The 14,786-nt window shown below is 38.3% G+C and overlaps 1 protein-coding gene across 6 annotated transcripts in view; it reads right to left on the bottom strand.

Moving 5' to 3' along the window:
• The window catches only part of Dym (dymeclin), a 424,183-nt gene that overhangs the window by 28,893 nt on the left and 380,504 nt on the right, over positions 1–14,786 (bottom strand). For 2 of the 6 annotated variants that reach the window (XM_021236606.2, XM_087189121.1), the window contains one exon: positions 345–432. The exons of the other annotated variants lie outside the window; for them this stretch is intronic. In XM_021236606.2, coding sequence (XP_021092265.1) covers positions 379–432 — 54 coding nt within the window. In that variant the 3' untranslated portion in view covers positions 345–378. The remainder of the gene's footprint in view (positions 1–344; positions 433–14,786) is intronic. 6 annotated transcript variants of the gene reach the window in all.

Below are 14,786 nucleotides of genomic sequence, written 5' to 3'. Positions count from 1 at the left end.
ATTCTGGATATTATATGATTTCATTCATATGGTATTATCAAACAGATAAGAACTTTTTGCTCCATGTTGAGATAACCCAGTATGAGAATAAATTAAATTATAGGGTGACCCTTTCTATCATAAAAGCACTTAATAAAAAATATGAAATATCATCCCTGCCCTTAAGGATCTTACCATTTATTTGGAGAGCTAAGATAAATGCAAATGGGAAAAAAAATCACTAAAAAACAATTCTCCAATGTAACTTAATGAAAGAAAATACCATATGATAATTGCCAGTTCTCATTTGATGGATTCAAGAATCTTCATAAAGTGACTGCGTGTGACCTCTTAGCTTTATCTACCTCTTCTCCTTATGGAAAACCATCAGTCTCTGCATCACCCAGGAGTGAAGAGGCAGGGAGACGGAGAAGTTCCTGCAGTTACCTCTCCCTAGAAAGGAAACCGGTTGGGAAATGACAGATGCAGAAACCAATCCAAAAACCTCCTGTGGCCATGGTCAAATTTCATGCTTTGAGTCCAATGACCTTTGGTACTTTTTCATTAGAAACAAAGAAGCAGACAAATAGAATTGTGTTTCCATTTTCTGTCTCCATTCTAATATGTTTTTATTTTTCTGCAAGGGTTTCTTTAGCCAGGTTTTCTCTGGGAAATGGACTCTGTGCAGCTGATTCATGGTGCCTTGAAGATGTGCTCCTGGCCTACCAGACTCACAGCTAAGACCAAGCAAGCTATATAGAAGAGTTGTCAAAATTATAATTCTCTTGCCTCTATTTTCTAGAGTCAGAAAAGGGTACAAGGGCCTAGGAGAAAAGAAAATGTTTTACTTAGTTCTGCACATTTTAATCTTTGATCATTAGCCCTGTCAACAGTCAAGTGCAGGAACAGTGGCTTAGTTGGGACAGACTTACTGTCATTGTTGATCACCTTTCTGATCAGAATCTAGGAAGCATCTTTATCTAGTTTAAGCTCAAGACCCATTGACTAAAGTCTTGGTCAGTCTCTAGGCCTTGATCAGGAGCTCTGGGACCTCCAAATATAGTGACTAATGGGCCTGTTTAGTATGAAGCCAGCACACTGCCCTTATAGGTTTAGGAAACAGCCAGTCCCTAAGATTCTCAAAGCATCTTGAAATAAACATGCAAATATTTATATCAGATACACAATTCTAAAAATAGATTCAACTATAAAGCTCTTCACAGCAAGCATCTATCTGTACTCCCTGAAGAAACTGGTAACAGTAAGAAATGTCACATTCACTTTCTGAGGGCCACTCTGAATTTTTAGCTATGATCTATTTGATTAAATTCTATACGAAAGTTAAAAATAACACAGACTGATATGTGGGAATTTTTATGTTTTACAATTGTATATGGAGAGGTTAACATCTATTCTCCAGTTAATATGTAATCTCCAGTGAGAGTTTATTAAATTCTAATAATAAATCACTGGGATACTGTACCAAATATACGTATTTTCTTTTCCAGACTCTCAATCTGCAACTGAAATAAATCTAATTAATTTCCCCATATTCAAAGATTGCAGTTTTTCTTTCCCTTTTCAAACTATTTTGCAATCTAGTCCCTCTGTTGCTTATTATACACCTAGTATTCATTTGTAGTAATCTCATGACTATAGTCTCCTAAAAAACCAGATGTCCTATCCCTAAGGGTTGCTAAACTATACGCAGATTTTCTCAAACATTTTACTTACTTGTACGATTTAAATTAGCTACATCTAATTTCTGAAAGTACACAACTGTTTAAGGTATACTTACAAGTTACTTAGTTAATTCATTGCTAAATTAAGAGTGAATAAGTAAAAAACACAAATTGTCTGAAAACTGTTACAAACACAAGCTTTCTCTTGTAATTCTTTGCACATTACTAAAATCTCCACAGGAGGCTTGGGCCTTTATTTTAGGAAAGCTGGGATTAGATCTATTTCCCCATTCCAAATTGCTTTAAAACCTTTAAGTGCACATTCATTATAATCTCCTTTAACTCATACTGGCCCATCTTTTCTTTCTTTTCAATGCCAAGTTAACCAAAAAAATTTACTACAGGCTCTATTGTAAAATAAAAATATAAACACACACACACACACACACACACACAAATGAGAAGGGGTCCAAGAGGGGAAGGGGAGGGAGAAGAGATGAAGTTAAAAAAAGAATTAAGAAATGTCATGTACATGTACCAAGTCTCTGGGATGAATGTAATCATTATGTACTACAAATATGTACCAATAAAAAATAATAAATTAAAAAAATTAAAAACTACAGGTGATTTATGCCTATCTCTGAACCTTATATTAATGGAATTATATAGTATATATCCATTTGTGTCTGGATTTTTAAATTTACCACTATATGTGCAAAATTCATTCAGATTGAGGTTGGCTAGGATTCATTCATTTTCACTGCTATAGAGTATTCTGTTTTGTTTCAATATAGCACAATTTATTTTTAAAAAATTTCTGGCTCAATAGGTTTTTTTTATTAGTTTATGTTTGTAGTACATGCAGTTTACAAACATTTTGGGGAGTAGCTACATGTACATACTACAGCTTATTTCCTTTTTTAAAATCCCTTTTGCTCCTGCAATTCCCCCATCCCATTTTTCATTCTTGTTGACACTATTCATCTTAGCTTATATTATGGCATATAATATTTACATTAATTGAGGTGATTAGGTTCCTGTATATGGCACATCTTTATTCTACTTTTTTCCCCTTCCTCTCCTCAACCCTTGCTCTTATTCCCTTGGACCACTTCTCTATTGTAAGAGATCCATCCCCTTGTTCACTTCTTTTTGTTTTTTTTTGGTATCGGGAATCAAACTTGGGACCTTGTGCTTGCGAGACAGGTAGCAGAACCACTGAGCTAAATCCCTGGCCCCCCTTGTCCATTTCTATCCATCCTTTGTTATTCTGTTTGTCCTCTGCCTCACTCAAATGATACCATAAGCTTGTTAATATAGCATAATTTAATTATTCTACTGCTGATGGACACTGGATTGGTTTTAGGGTCTGTCTACAATGGTTCCTGGGTGCATGAATTTAATTCATTCCATGATTCTGGAAAAGATGGCCATGTTTGTGTTTGTCCGGGAAAGATGGCTGTAGTCATGTTTATCACATGATGCAGAGTTTGCAAACAAAAACAAAATTTTGCCAAACCAAACTGTTTGCAAACAAAAGTGTTTGTGAACCACTGTCTTATGAACAATGATGGTATAGGTATTCTTATACATCTCTCCTCCTGCACAAGGGCAAACATTCATGTTAGATGTCCATTCTAGGAGTGGACTAGAGACTGCAGTCTCTCCTTATCCTCAGTGGAAGCCTGAAACCATGGATAGTTTCAAACTCTACAAGCAAGTATTGTGTTACTGTAATAGTCAATCTGATCAAGATGGCTACTAAGTGACTAATGGGCAGGTGGCCTACATAGCATGGATATGCTGGGATGACTCATGTCTAGAGTAGGATGGTACAGGATGATGAGAGATTGCATCATGCTACTTGGAACTGTATGTAATTTAAAACTTATGAATTGTTGGGCCAGGGATTTAGCTCAGTGGTTCCGCCACCTGCCTTGCAAATGCAAGGTCCCAAGTTCGATCCCTGATACCAAAAACCAAACAAACAAACAAACTTATGAATTGTTTATGAAATTTGCCATTTAATATTTTCAGATCATGGTTCACTGTGGGTAACTGAAAATTGCAGAAAGCAAAACCCCGGATATGGTGGAACTACTGTAGGCATCTGTTCAACTTTAGCAGATAAGCTAGACTGTTTTCCAAAGTGTCTATAGTTTGGAATACTTTTTGTTGTTTTAAAGTTTTGAATGACTACTTTGTACCTTCTCTACTGCTTTTCCTACCACTGGTCTTTCCCCTGTATCAAACTCTCACTAAATATTGTTTTTCTACCTTGTGGCTACCATATTTGCATCTTGGCCAAATGCCTTTCCTTTGGTGAGACTCATATCTGGTCATCCCATCATAATGAAGAAACATGCAGTATGTGGCTACTGTATGCAGGGTTCAATGCTAGGTGCTGCGTACATAGTAAGGCAGGTAACACGGCCCTGACATCAGGTGTTCCAACAGAGTTGGAAAAAAAGGACATATAGGTTAAAAGTCTTACCAGAAGCAGTATAATAAGCAGCAAATAATTGATATAGATAAGGACTGCTGTGGAAGTCCAGCAAAGGAAGGCATGGGGCAAAGGTGAAAGTATTAGTATTGTAGATAGCTAACTTAGTTAGAAATTATTATAAGGTCAAAGCTGGGCCCTGAGCATAGAAAACAATTGAGGCACATTCTCTGGTTAGCATTATAAAAAGAGAAAAGGTACTGTACCCATCTACTTCCCCTGGGGATAATAGCAGTGATTGATATTTTAATTAGGCATCAATCTCCCTAGCTCATTTCCTTTCCGGAAATTCCTCATTCACTCTATGTAAGCTTGCTACATGACTTGTTTTCCCATTTGATCCCCATTTAATCAATATTACCTGGGTGACTGTACTTGTAATCTTATTGGTTGGTCATGGTTTTGTCCCACCTCATGCCCACCTTGTGATTTTCCACTGGATATTATAGTTTTGGCCCACTTTGTACCCATCTCATCTCCTGGCTTTGACCTATAAAGCACCTTTGAGAAGCAGGGTAGGTGGGCAACCCACTTTCTGGTCTCTCTTCTGTCTCTCTTAGAGGCTATCTTTCTCTCATTAAATTTTTCCTACTCTTAACCTCTGTTATTCCTAGAATTCATTCTTCAATTTTAAAGAATATGAACTTACGTTTTGGATATCTAGCAGGTTGGGAGTTATAAAATTTCCCTTGTTTGGATTATTTTGTTTGGATTTGGATTATTTGCTGCCCTGTATCATGTGTAAAGAGATCCTTGTGAATCAAGGTACCACTGTCTTATGAACAATGATGGTATAGATATTCTTACATATCTCTCCTCCAGCACAAGAGCAAGCATGAATGTTAGATGTACAGATGTTGAGATCCACTGGTCCTTGTAGGAAATACAGGGTTAAGGCAAGTAAAAGCTGAGACTGGGAATGTATGTGCATGCCTTGTTGAGGGGACTGGGAAGGCTGAGTGGTATCCTTTAACAGCTGTCTCTACTACATTCAGTTGGAGAGGGGCAGAATCTATCTCCTGGTCAGTTAAACCGTGAACTGTAGTTATATAAGATATATGACATAATAAAAAAATTAGTCTTAAAAAAGCATTCCATTTAGTCACAAATGTGCATGCACACACAACACCAAAATATAGTTCTAACAGTATTCATAGTCCTGTAACACTGAGCCCCTGAGACCTAAGCCTGAGAATGTGGCCTAGCCAGATCTGTATGTAACTGCCAAAGGCCACCCAGCACTCTAAAACTGGCTGTCTTGCAAGGACACTCCACAGTCACAAAGGGGACAGATCCGTGAAAGAGAATTCGAATTAACAAAAATACTGTACATCATGATATCAAGCCAAAGCTCATGGTATCATCTTTCTGTACAAAGATCAGCAAAGGGCTAATTACTTGGTACCGGGTATCAAACTCTGGTCCTTGTGCTTTCAAGGTGGAACCACTGAGCTAAATCGCCCCCGCCCCAAAAGTCTAATTACTACTGACAGCTAAACTTTCAAGCTTTTTTGAGGTTGCTTTGCAAGACTTTATACTGATAGTAAGCATCACAATGTTCCTGAGTGCAGAAAAGTGTCACGCAGAAAACAAGGATGTTCTCAAATAGAGTTAGGAAACCTGGAGTCCGGGGCCTGCCCCTGTCTCTCCAGGTGATATTGGGCAAGTCAATTCTCCTTATTTTCCCTGCTCTTACATAAAGGGGTTGAAACAGGTTTTTTGTCAAATATCTCTGTTCTCTTCATTCTGATTACTGATCCTGAGCTAAGGGATATTTTTCAGTTTATTTCCTTAAAAAATGAAAGTAGCTCAAGCTTCCCTCCTCTGTAACTTTCTTTAAACAGTATTTCTACAAATCCTAGGGCCTACCCTGGAGAAAGCACACAGTTTGATGCTGCTCTGTAGAAATGATTCAGAGACTATCTTTGTGAATTATTTTAGCACAGTTTGTTTGGTTGGGCTGCTGGAGGTAAGAAGTGGTAAATTAAAGCAACCAAAAAAGAAAAAAAATGTGGGTACCCTGATACTTTGTTGCTTTTGTTAGGATTTAAAAAATCACATGCAGCTCTCACATGCAGCTCTCACATGCTGAGGATAAGTACAGACAGAACAAGGAAGTGGCTTCTCCTGTTTCCTTTGGAGAAGTAATTACATTCCAAACCACCTCTTTTGTCCCACTGGAAAGTGGAGACACTTTGAGATTCATGTTCAACTCTAAGTAATACACATGAAAACATCTACATAGAGTTGGAGAAGTCTTTTCATAAATATACAACTAAAGTATCTTAACACTGGAATCAGTGAAAAAAAATCTGTAACACAAGCTCTCAGTTTTTGTATATTGAGAACAGAATGTATAATAAGGAAACATAGGCAAAACAAAAGAAGTACAATAAATTGGTTATGGAAGTAAGAGTCTTCAGAGTTAAGACAGCCTGGCTCAGCTCTATTCTACATCACTTTACCTCACTTTACATCATACATCTAGATAACTAGAGTTAAATTAGATAAATTAGTCTTACCAGAGTGATTAACATGCTCATGAAAAATGATCAATAAATTGTAAATTATAAATAAAATCATATTTTAAAGAATCTTGCTATGATTCTTTCTAAAAATAATCAGCAAACTCACCACCTAAAGAAAGTCACTCAGCAATTTATCTGTTTTGAAAGTTCAGGCCAGTGATTTGAGACTTCTTCTGGGCTTAGGCCTTCCCCTTGCTGTTCTGAATGAAAGGGCTTTATGGTTTTCCAGAGGAGAGATGGTATCAGCTCTCTGTCCTGGAATTGTCCCAACTTTTCCTCAGGGTCATGACCTCTGCAGACTTGTAAAAGTTCTTCAGGGACACTGAAAAGCAGCATTCACATATGTTGTTCTCTGTCCTTTCCCTTGCTAATGAGGACAAGTGGCCCTCAATTTTCTGTACTGTTGACATACTAACTTGTAGCAGTTCGTTTAAGTTGGCTTCAAATCTGTTATGGCCTTGGAAACCAGATGGGTAAACTCATTAAAACCATGAATTGAGTAAGGAGTGTCAGGTTTGAGTAACCGGTTCATAGCTCCTCTCTGTTTTGATTGCTCAGAATCTATGGCCCTAGTTCTTGCCTTTGTTCTAGAAAAGTGAAGTTGATAGATAACTGAGGCCAACATTTGCTAACAATCACTGAGTGCTTCCTATGTGCTGCAGACTCTGTGCACTGTCTCTTAATCCACACCTGCTCCAGGAGGTAAGCAAGGCTGAGTGAGACACATCTATCTGCCCTTGAGGTGAGAATCTCACGCACATTGAAGATGCATAACTTGCCTAGACTATACAACTCAGGTAGCCTGATTCACTCACATACTCTTCAGCATCCTACCTCCCTCTCTATTTACACGTTTCAGGGTGTTGCTTTCAGGGTTTGTGTTCTATCCACAGCCCTCAGAGTTCAGCAGTGTTTTGCCTTTGCCTCTCAACTCCCTGCCCATTTGCATTCCCTAATTTGCTTAAGATTCCTTATATGTGAAAAAGAAGAGAGGAGGAAAGCTGCTTCTTTGAGTGTTACTTTAGAAACTCCCCTCCTAAATGGCAAGGCTCTTTGAGAGACAACCATTAGCTAAGTGCTGCACAGGCAGGAGTTGCTTAATCAATATGAGCTGAACAAATAAAAGGTAAGAAAATACTTACTGCAAATAATAGCTTTGTAAAAAGAGGAATGCTAGTCACTGGATGTTGGACATATTTATTCAAAGACTCAGAAGTCTAAGGATTGTGAGTATACCATAAACAAATGTAGTTCCTTTTACCCTATGGTGTCATGATTAGAAAACCCCTCACTTTTGGATTTGCTAATAATGAGAGGCTACATGGGGAATGTGCTAAACATGATAAAGGACTAAAATACTCACTAGCTTTTCACTTTCTGGTCCTATAGGTTAGGATGGGATATAAATCACCAGAGATAAAGACAAATCTTTTACAATACTGATATGCTATTACTTTTCATGTCTGTATCAACTAGAAGCACGTTGAATACACACATTTGATAAGATTCATTTATTTAATGGTAGAGGTTGTTAGAAACAAGAAAAAGAACTAGACACAGTCTGAGTACTTTTCACTAGTGAAATTCCTCTAATGCACATTTTAAATGAGACTTTCATTTCCAAAAATATGGTCTTTTGCTATAAGCATATTAAAATTGAATGGAGAAAAATAAGATCGTCTTTGACAAAAAGTAACTACCTACTTCAGTCTATGTAACATCCTGAGATACAATTGAAATCATGCACATAATAGTCTAAATGCAATTTAAGTTCTCAAAAGCTTGTCTCCCTGATAAATACAGAGAATGATTCATTCATTTACCCTTTATGAAACTAGTATGTCTCTCTGGGGCTCAGATTATGAGCAAAGCTACCAGCTGGCACAGGCTATGGGATGGCTTTGTGTCCACAAATATATTTTAGCTAACAGAAGCTATGATAGGCAAGGGTAACAGAGCTCATTGATAGTAACTGTCTACTTACTTGGGGGCCTAAATAACAAGATTTAAAAGTCAAATAAAAAGAATCTCCAAAGGGGGAAGAGGAGTCAAAAAATTCATTTCTAAGTTTTATCAGGTATATGTGTTAACTATCATATATTTAATGACAGAGAAACAACAACAACAGTGAGACTACAAAGAGACCCATTTATAGCATCCTCTCATAGGGACTACTGAAAATTAAATAAGGCTGTCTCTAGTTGCTACTGCTATCAATTAGCCAGCAACCACTTCCATAGCCATAATAACTGCCACATGCATGTTGTGTGTTACCTCTGGGCCTGCTAATTCTAAACACAGGAGGTTGAAGCTGGAGACGCCACCAAACAGACTAGCCCACAACAGAATGCCCTGCTCGACTGACTGTGCCTTACAAAATGAAATGATTCAGTACATCAGAATATTTTGGATAATTTAGCCTAGTTCCGTTCCTTAAGCATATGAACTAGATTATACACTTTGCAATAACTTAACCTTCTCCCACCCAATCTGTGTGCCATACAACTACATGCTCCTCTTTTATTTTTGTTCCTTCTAGTTTTACAATGTTTAACCAATGATCTTTAGGCTAAGTTACCAGGTTATGCTGCCAATAAGGTATTCATGTCATGTGTAAAGGCTTTCATTTTTTGAAGTGGAAAAATCAGTCATGTGAAAGTGACACTGAAAGATGATGGTGTCAACATGAAAAAAAATCTCGTATCTAACAGGTCATCTTTTGATATCAATGCAGGAGGCCCCCCCCCCATGCCTGTTCCACAGTCCCACCCCTTCCCTGTGGTGTTTCTTAAACCCTCAGATTAATGGGGTCCACCAGGGACAAAGACCTCAAGTGCTGACCAACAATAAAGAGTTAATGCTTCTCTTGAACTTTGGAAGAAAGCAGATTTCATCAGTGAGGTTTGGCAATGTGAGAAACCCTGTAACCAATTTCATTTCCTGATAAATGAATGGTCCATAGGGGAAAGTCCGCTAGTGAGTTTGGGAACTTTACTGAAAGACTCCTTGAAGGAGTTGGCCTGTCTTTGCTTATCACTGCTGGGCCACTGTTAGACACCGCTGTGCTAACAGGGAGCTGCTAGGCTCCATTTCCAGCTTGGCTGAAGCACAGTGATAGTGCTCGCCCAATGGGTGGCATCTCTCCAAGAAAGGACACTCATGGAAGGGTGTCCCTTCCATTAGAAGAAGTTTTTTTAACCTGCAGAGCTGGAAGTATATGTCTGTTAAAGTTATTCTAGAAGAGCAGACTTAATCTTCATCTTATAAACTTAATCCTCCTCATCCAACCTCAAATAACATATCCTCAGCATTCAGTTTAAATTCAGAGTTGGGAAAATATAATGTACAAAAACAGATACTCAGATACATAAGAGTAAAACACAGAAAGTCAATCACAGAGGAGTTATGAAGAACAGAAAGTAGCTCAAAATACTGAAACAAATTCAACTGCCAGGTAAAAAGCCTCACTGATCACAAGATTATTTTAAGCTTGAAAGGAATATCTTTGCATTTAAGTAAACTAAACCAATTCTCCTAAATATAGCCCTATATGCTGTATTTATGCTTATATCTTAAAGAATGCCTTTTATATTTAAAATTGGTCAAAACATATACTACAAAATATGTTTACTGAATTCAAGAAAATTTTTGTAAAGGTTAATTTGACAGATTTAAAATATTTAATTTGGGCTTGCTTAGAAAGCACAATTAATCCTTCCCCCTATAAACTAGTCAAATGAACACTTCAAGGTAAGAGAAGGAAAAAAGTCTTAAATAATGGCTTTGGGCCCTTAATTACATATAAAAAAAAAATAGAACCTGAAATGCATGAGGTTTCAAGAGGCTGGCAGGCTTGGGATGGTAGGGGGCCCTGGAGCTGATTAGCTTCACCTTTGGATACTCGAACCAGCAGAACTGAGGAAATGCTGGAGGACATCAGAGAGTGAGACACTCATGTCATCCACCAATAAAAAGTGTATAAAGGAAGGAGGGAACACCAATGAGCCCTTAAGCTTCTCTGTAACCATTTAGTCCATTTTTCTCTTCCATTGTTTTAGGACCACAAGATCATTTTTTTTTTTTTTTTTTTTTTGGTACTGGGGATCGAACTCTGGTCCTTGCGCTTGCGCATCAGGTGGCGAAACCACTGAGCTAAATACCCAGCCCAAGAGCATTTTCTCTGACTTCAATTTTAGATTCTTGATGACCCCAAGTAGGGCTGTCTCCAAGCCCAGGCTAGAGAAAAGTCTATGCATTCACTTGCAGAGAGTCAGTGTTAAATTTTACTTTACTAAGGTCAAATAATGTGATAACAAAGAGGAAGGACAAAATGAAAGGGAAGTTTCCTAAGTTATTTTAAGACCATCTGAGATGACATTCTGATTAGTAACATAAAATGAAAAAAGATGACCATTTCCACACCAGGGCTCTTTTAGTCTCTATACCTTATAAAGAGCAAAAATAAATTTCTAAGCATTGTGCTTATGAATCACTTCATATTTTAATTATCTACATACGTATTTGTGCATGGTACTTTTAAATTGAGAAAATAAGCAAATTGGGAAAAATTGAAAGGTTTAAAGTAGGGCTCCTTACCTGTGGTGGGAGAAATAGTCTGTTTCATAACATGAAAACTGAGTTGGTTAAAGGATAGTCATCAGTGCTTTGTAGAACGGACCTAAAATGACTACTGAGTTTAATGGCCAAAAGCAAATCTGAGACCTCTAATTAACCTCAAGAGCTGTTTTTTGTAAATACTCTGCAAAGCACATGAGTTTCTCAATAAATTCCAAGACAGCTAAAATGTTTTTCTCTTCTCTTATGACGATGGCTCAGAAGGCAGATGGATGGGGTCGGGGGTGAGAGGAGCAAGAGGCAAAAGGCGATAATGCTGAGGCTGGCATGGAAAAGGCCTGCTGCGACTAGATGCATGGGGTTCTGGAACAGAGGCTGGTGATGAGCCAGGAAGGAGGCAGGCAGGCAGGATTTCCTGCATATGCTCATCAATCTAAAGTTCAGGAGCTCAGGAATGTGGCTTCAGCTTCTGCCTCCTTGTTGGAGAAGGAAGAACAACATGGCTTTTGCAGCTGGACAAGGAATGAGGACACTAACCCTACTTAGGGTCTGGATGCTCAGGAATCCAAAGTCTTCTTGCAGAGAAGCCAGGGAGATCTCCTCTATCCATATGCTTTTCCATTCCTCCAGGTTCTCATGGGTCAGCACAAGTCATAATATTGTGCCCTCTGAGGGCTGAGGTGTGTGGGTTCTGTAGAGGAAGTGGTGCCGTAGTCCACACGTGTTTCCTTGACATCAGTGTGGGGTACTCCCCAACTCCCACCCCTATCATTTCTTCTACTTCTCTTCAGGAAGGACCAGGGGCACTCCGAAATGTTTAAGTAACGTGAAGTACCTGTATGTCCACTGTAGAGCTAAGGAGATGTAGGTAGAGACTCAGTGAAGGAGAAACAGGGAGTCAGTGTCAGGGTCAAGAGAAAAAACACACACTTTTGGATGCTTACTTGGGAAATGGACACAGTATGAGGTAAGACTATGGATGGGATGCTGCAGCCATATTTTATTTATTCATGAATTGTTTATGTATTAAATCATTCATTACTCATTCATTAAGTAGTTTTTTTTTTGGTTTTGTTTTCTTTTTTAAATTAAATTCTTTTATTGGTACATTGTAGGTATACAACACAATTACATTTCTCATTGGGAATTGTACCTTTACATAATGCATCTTGGTTCTTAGTTTTTCCCCACTCCTAGCCCTCCCTTCACCCCCTCCACCCTTCCCTATTTACAAAGACTTTATTTCCATTTTTTCGATTTCTCAGCATTTTTCCTTTCCCTTCTTTCCTTTCCCCTGCTCCTCCCGCTACCCCTACCCCTTTGGACCTTTTCTTCCTATTTTACATTACCGATTATTCATTCTAATCATTGGTACATTTTAGGTATACAATATAATGACATTCATCATTGGAAATTTGCACCTTTACATAGTCTCTCTTGGTTCTTATTTTTCACCCTTGCCCAGCCCTCCCTTCAACCCCTCCAGTCCTCCCTATTTGCAAAGATTTTGTTCCTATTTTTCCATTTTCTCATATTAATCCCATTCCGTTCTATACTTTCCCCTAGCCCTCCCACTTCCTTCCCCTTTGCCCCTTTTCTTCCTATTTCACATTACCTATTATACATTTAGTCCTTATTTACACTTTCAGTTTCTCACACCAGAGAAACTATTCGGTATTTATACATGTGTGTCCTATTTATTTCACTTAAGAGTATTGCCTCAATGTGCATCCACTTAGCTATAAATGTCTCTAATTTCTCATTTTTGATGGCTGAGTAGTACTCCATTTTATAAAAAAAGCACATTTTCTTTATTCAGTCTCCAGTTGATGGGCATTTGGGCTGTTTCCAAGTTTTAGCTATCACAAACTGTGCTGCTATGAACATGGGCACACATATATCACTGTGGTATGATTCTTTTAATTCTTTGGGGAAGATCCCCAGTAGTGGAATAGTGGGGTCAAATGGGACTTCCAGTCCTAGTTCTTTGAGGTATCTCCGGACTGATTTCCACAGTGCTTGCACCAGTCTACGCTCCTACCAGCAGTGGAGCAGGGTTCCTCTTTCCCCACAGCCCCATCAGCATTTGTTATTGGTTGATTTCATGATAGCGGCCATTCTTTCTAGAGTGAAGTGGAATCTCAGTGTTGTTTTCATTTGCATCTCTCAAATGACCAGTGATGTTGAACATTTTTTCATGTATTTATTTGCTATTTCTACTTCTTTGTCTGAGAAATGTCTGTTCATTTCAGATGCCCATTTTCGGACTGGGTCTTTAAATTTGGGAGGTCTGAGCTTTTTAAGTGCTGTATAGATTCGAGATAGTAGACCTTTGTCTGAGGAAGAGCAGGTGAAGATTTTTTCCCACATTGTGGCTTGTCTCTTCACACTGCTGGTGGTTTCTCTTGCTGTGCACAAGCCTTTTAATAAGAAGAGATCCCACTTATTGATTGTGCTAGTTCACGGGCAACTGAGGTTTTGTTCATAAAATCTTTTCCTACACCGATGTCTTCAAGGGTTCTACCTAACCTCTGTTCCAACTGGTTCAGAGTTTCTATTTAAATATTTAGATCTTTAATCCATTTTGATTTTAGTTTAGTGCATGGTGAGAGATATAGGTCTAGTTTTAATCTTTGACAAGTTGAAACCCAATTTTTCCAGCACCATTTATTAAAGAGGCTATCTTTCCTCCAGTGACGGTGTTTGGCTTATTGAAGATGAGATGGCTGAGTGTGTCTGGCGTTTTTTCTGTATCTTCTAATCTGTTCCACTGGTCCTCAGGTTTGTTTCTTTGCCAGTACCATGCTGTTTTTATCACAGTAGCTTTGTAGTAGAGTTGCAGGTTGGGGATTGTGATACCCCCTGCCATGTCTCTGTTACCTAGAATTGCTTTGGCTATTCTGGGTCTCTTCTTGTTCCAAATCAATTTTTGGATTGTTTTCTCAAGGTCCATGAAGTCTGCTGCTGGGATCTCAATCGGAATTGCATTAAATCTATATAGTAGTTTTGGAAGTATGGCCATTTTCACTATATTAATCCTTCCTACCCAGGAGCAGGGGATGTCTGTCCATTTTCTGATATCATCTTCAATCTTTCTTTTCAGAGTGCTATAGTTTTCAGCGACGAGGTCTTTGATTTCTTTCTTTAGGATGACTCCTAGGTATTTCAGTTTTTTGGATGCTATTGTGAAAGGAATTATTTGCCCTATTTCTCTCTCAGTGAGTCTGTCATTCATGTAGAGGAAAGCTATTGATTTTTGTGTGTTGACCTTGTAACCAGCTACTTGACTGAATTTGGTTATTAAGTGTAGAGGACTTTTGGTGGAGTTCTTGGGGTCTTCTATATAGAGTATCATGTCATCTGCAAATAATGACAATTTGACTTCTTCATTACCTATCTCTATTCTTTTTATTTCATTCTCTTGTCTAACTGCCGTGGCTAATGTTTCCAAAACTATATTGAACAGGAGTGGTGATAGTGGACATCCTTGTCTTGTTCCTGATTTTAGTGTGAAGGATT

Source organism: Heterocephalus glaber, unplaced genomic scaffold, assembly GCF_053883595.1.
Source record: "Heterocephalus glaber isolate CG9 unplaced genomic scaffold, H.glaber_assembly_v1.0 deba00000331, whole genome shotgun sequence".
Classification (NCBI taxonomy): Eukaryota; Metazoa; Chordata; class Mammalia; order Rodentia; family Bathyergidae; genus Heterocephalus; species Heterocephalus glaber.
The sequence above is the reverse complement of the archived record's forward strand: the minus strand, read 5'-3'. Positions and strand labels throughout refer to the sequence as shown.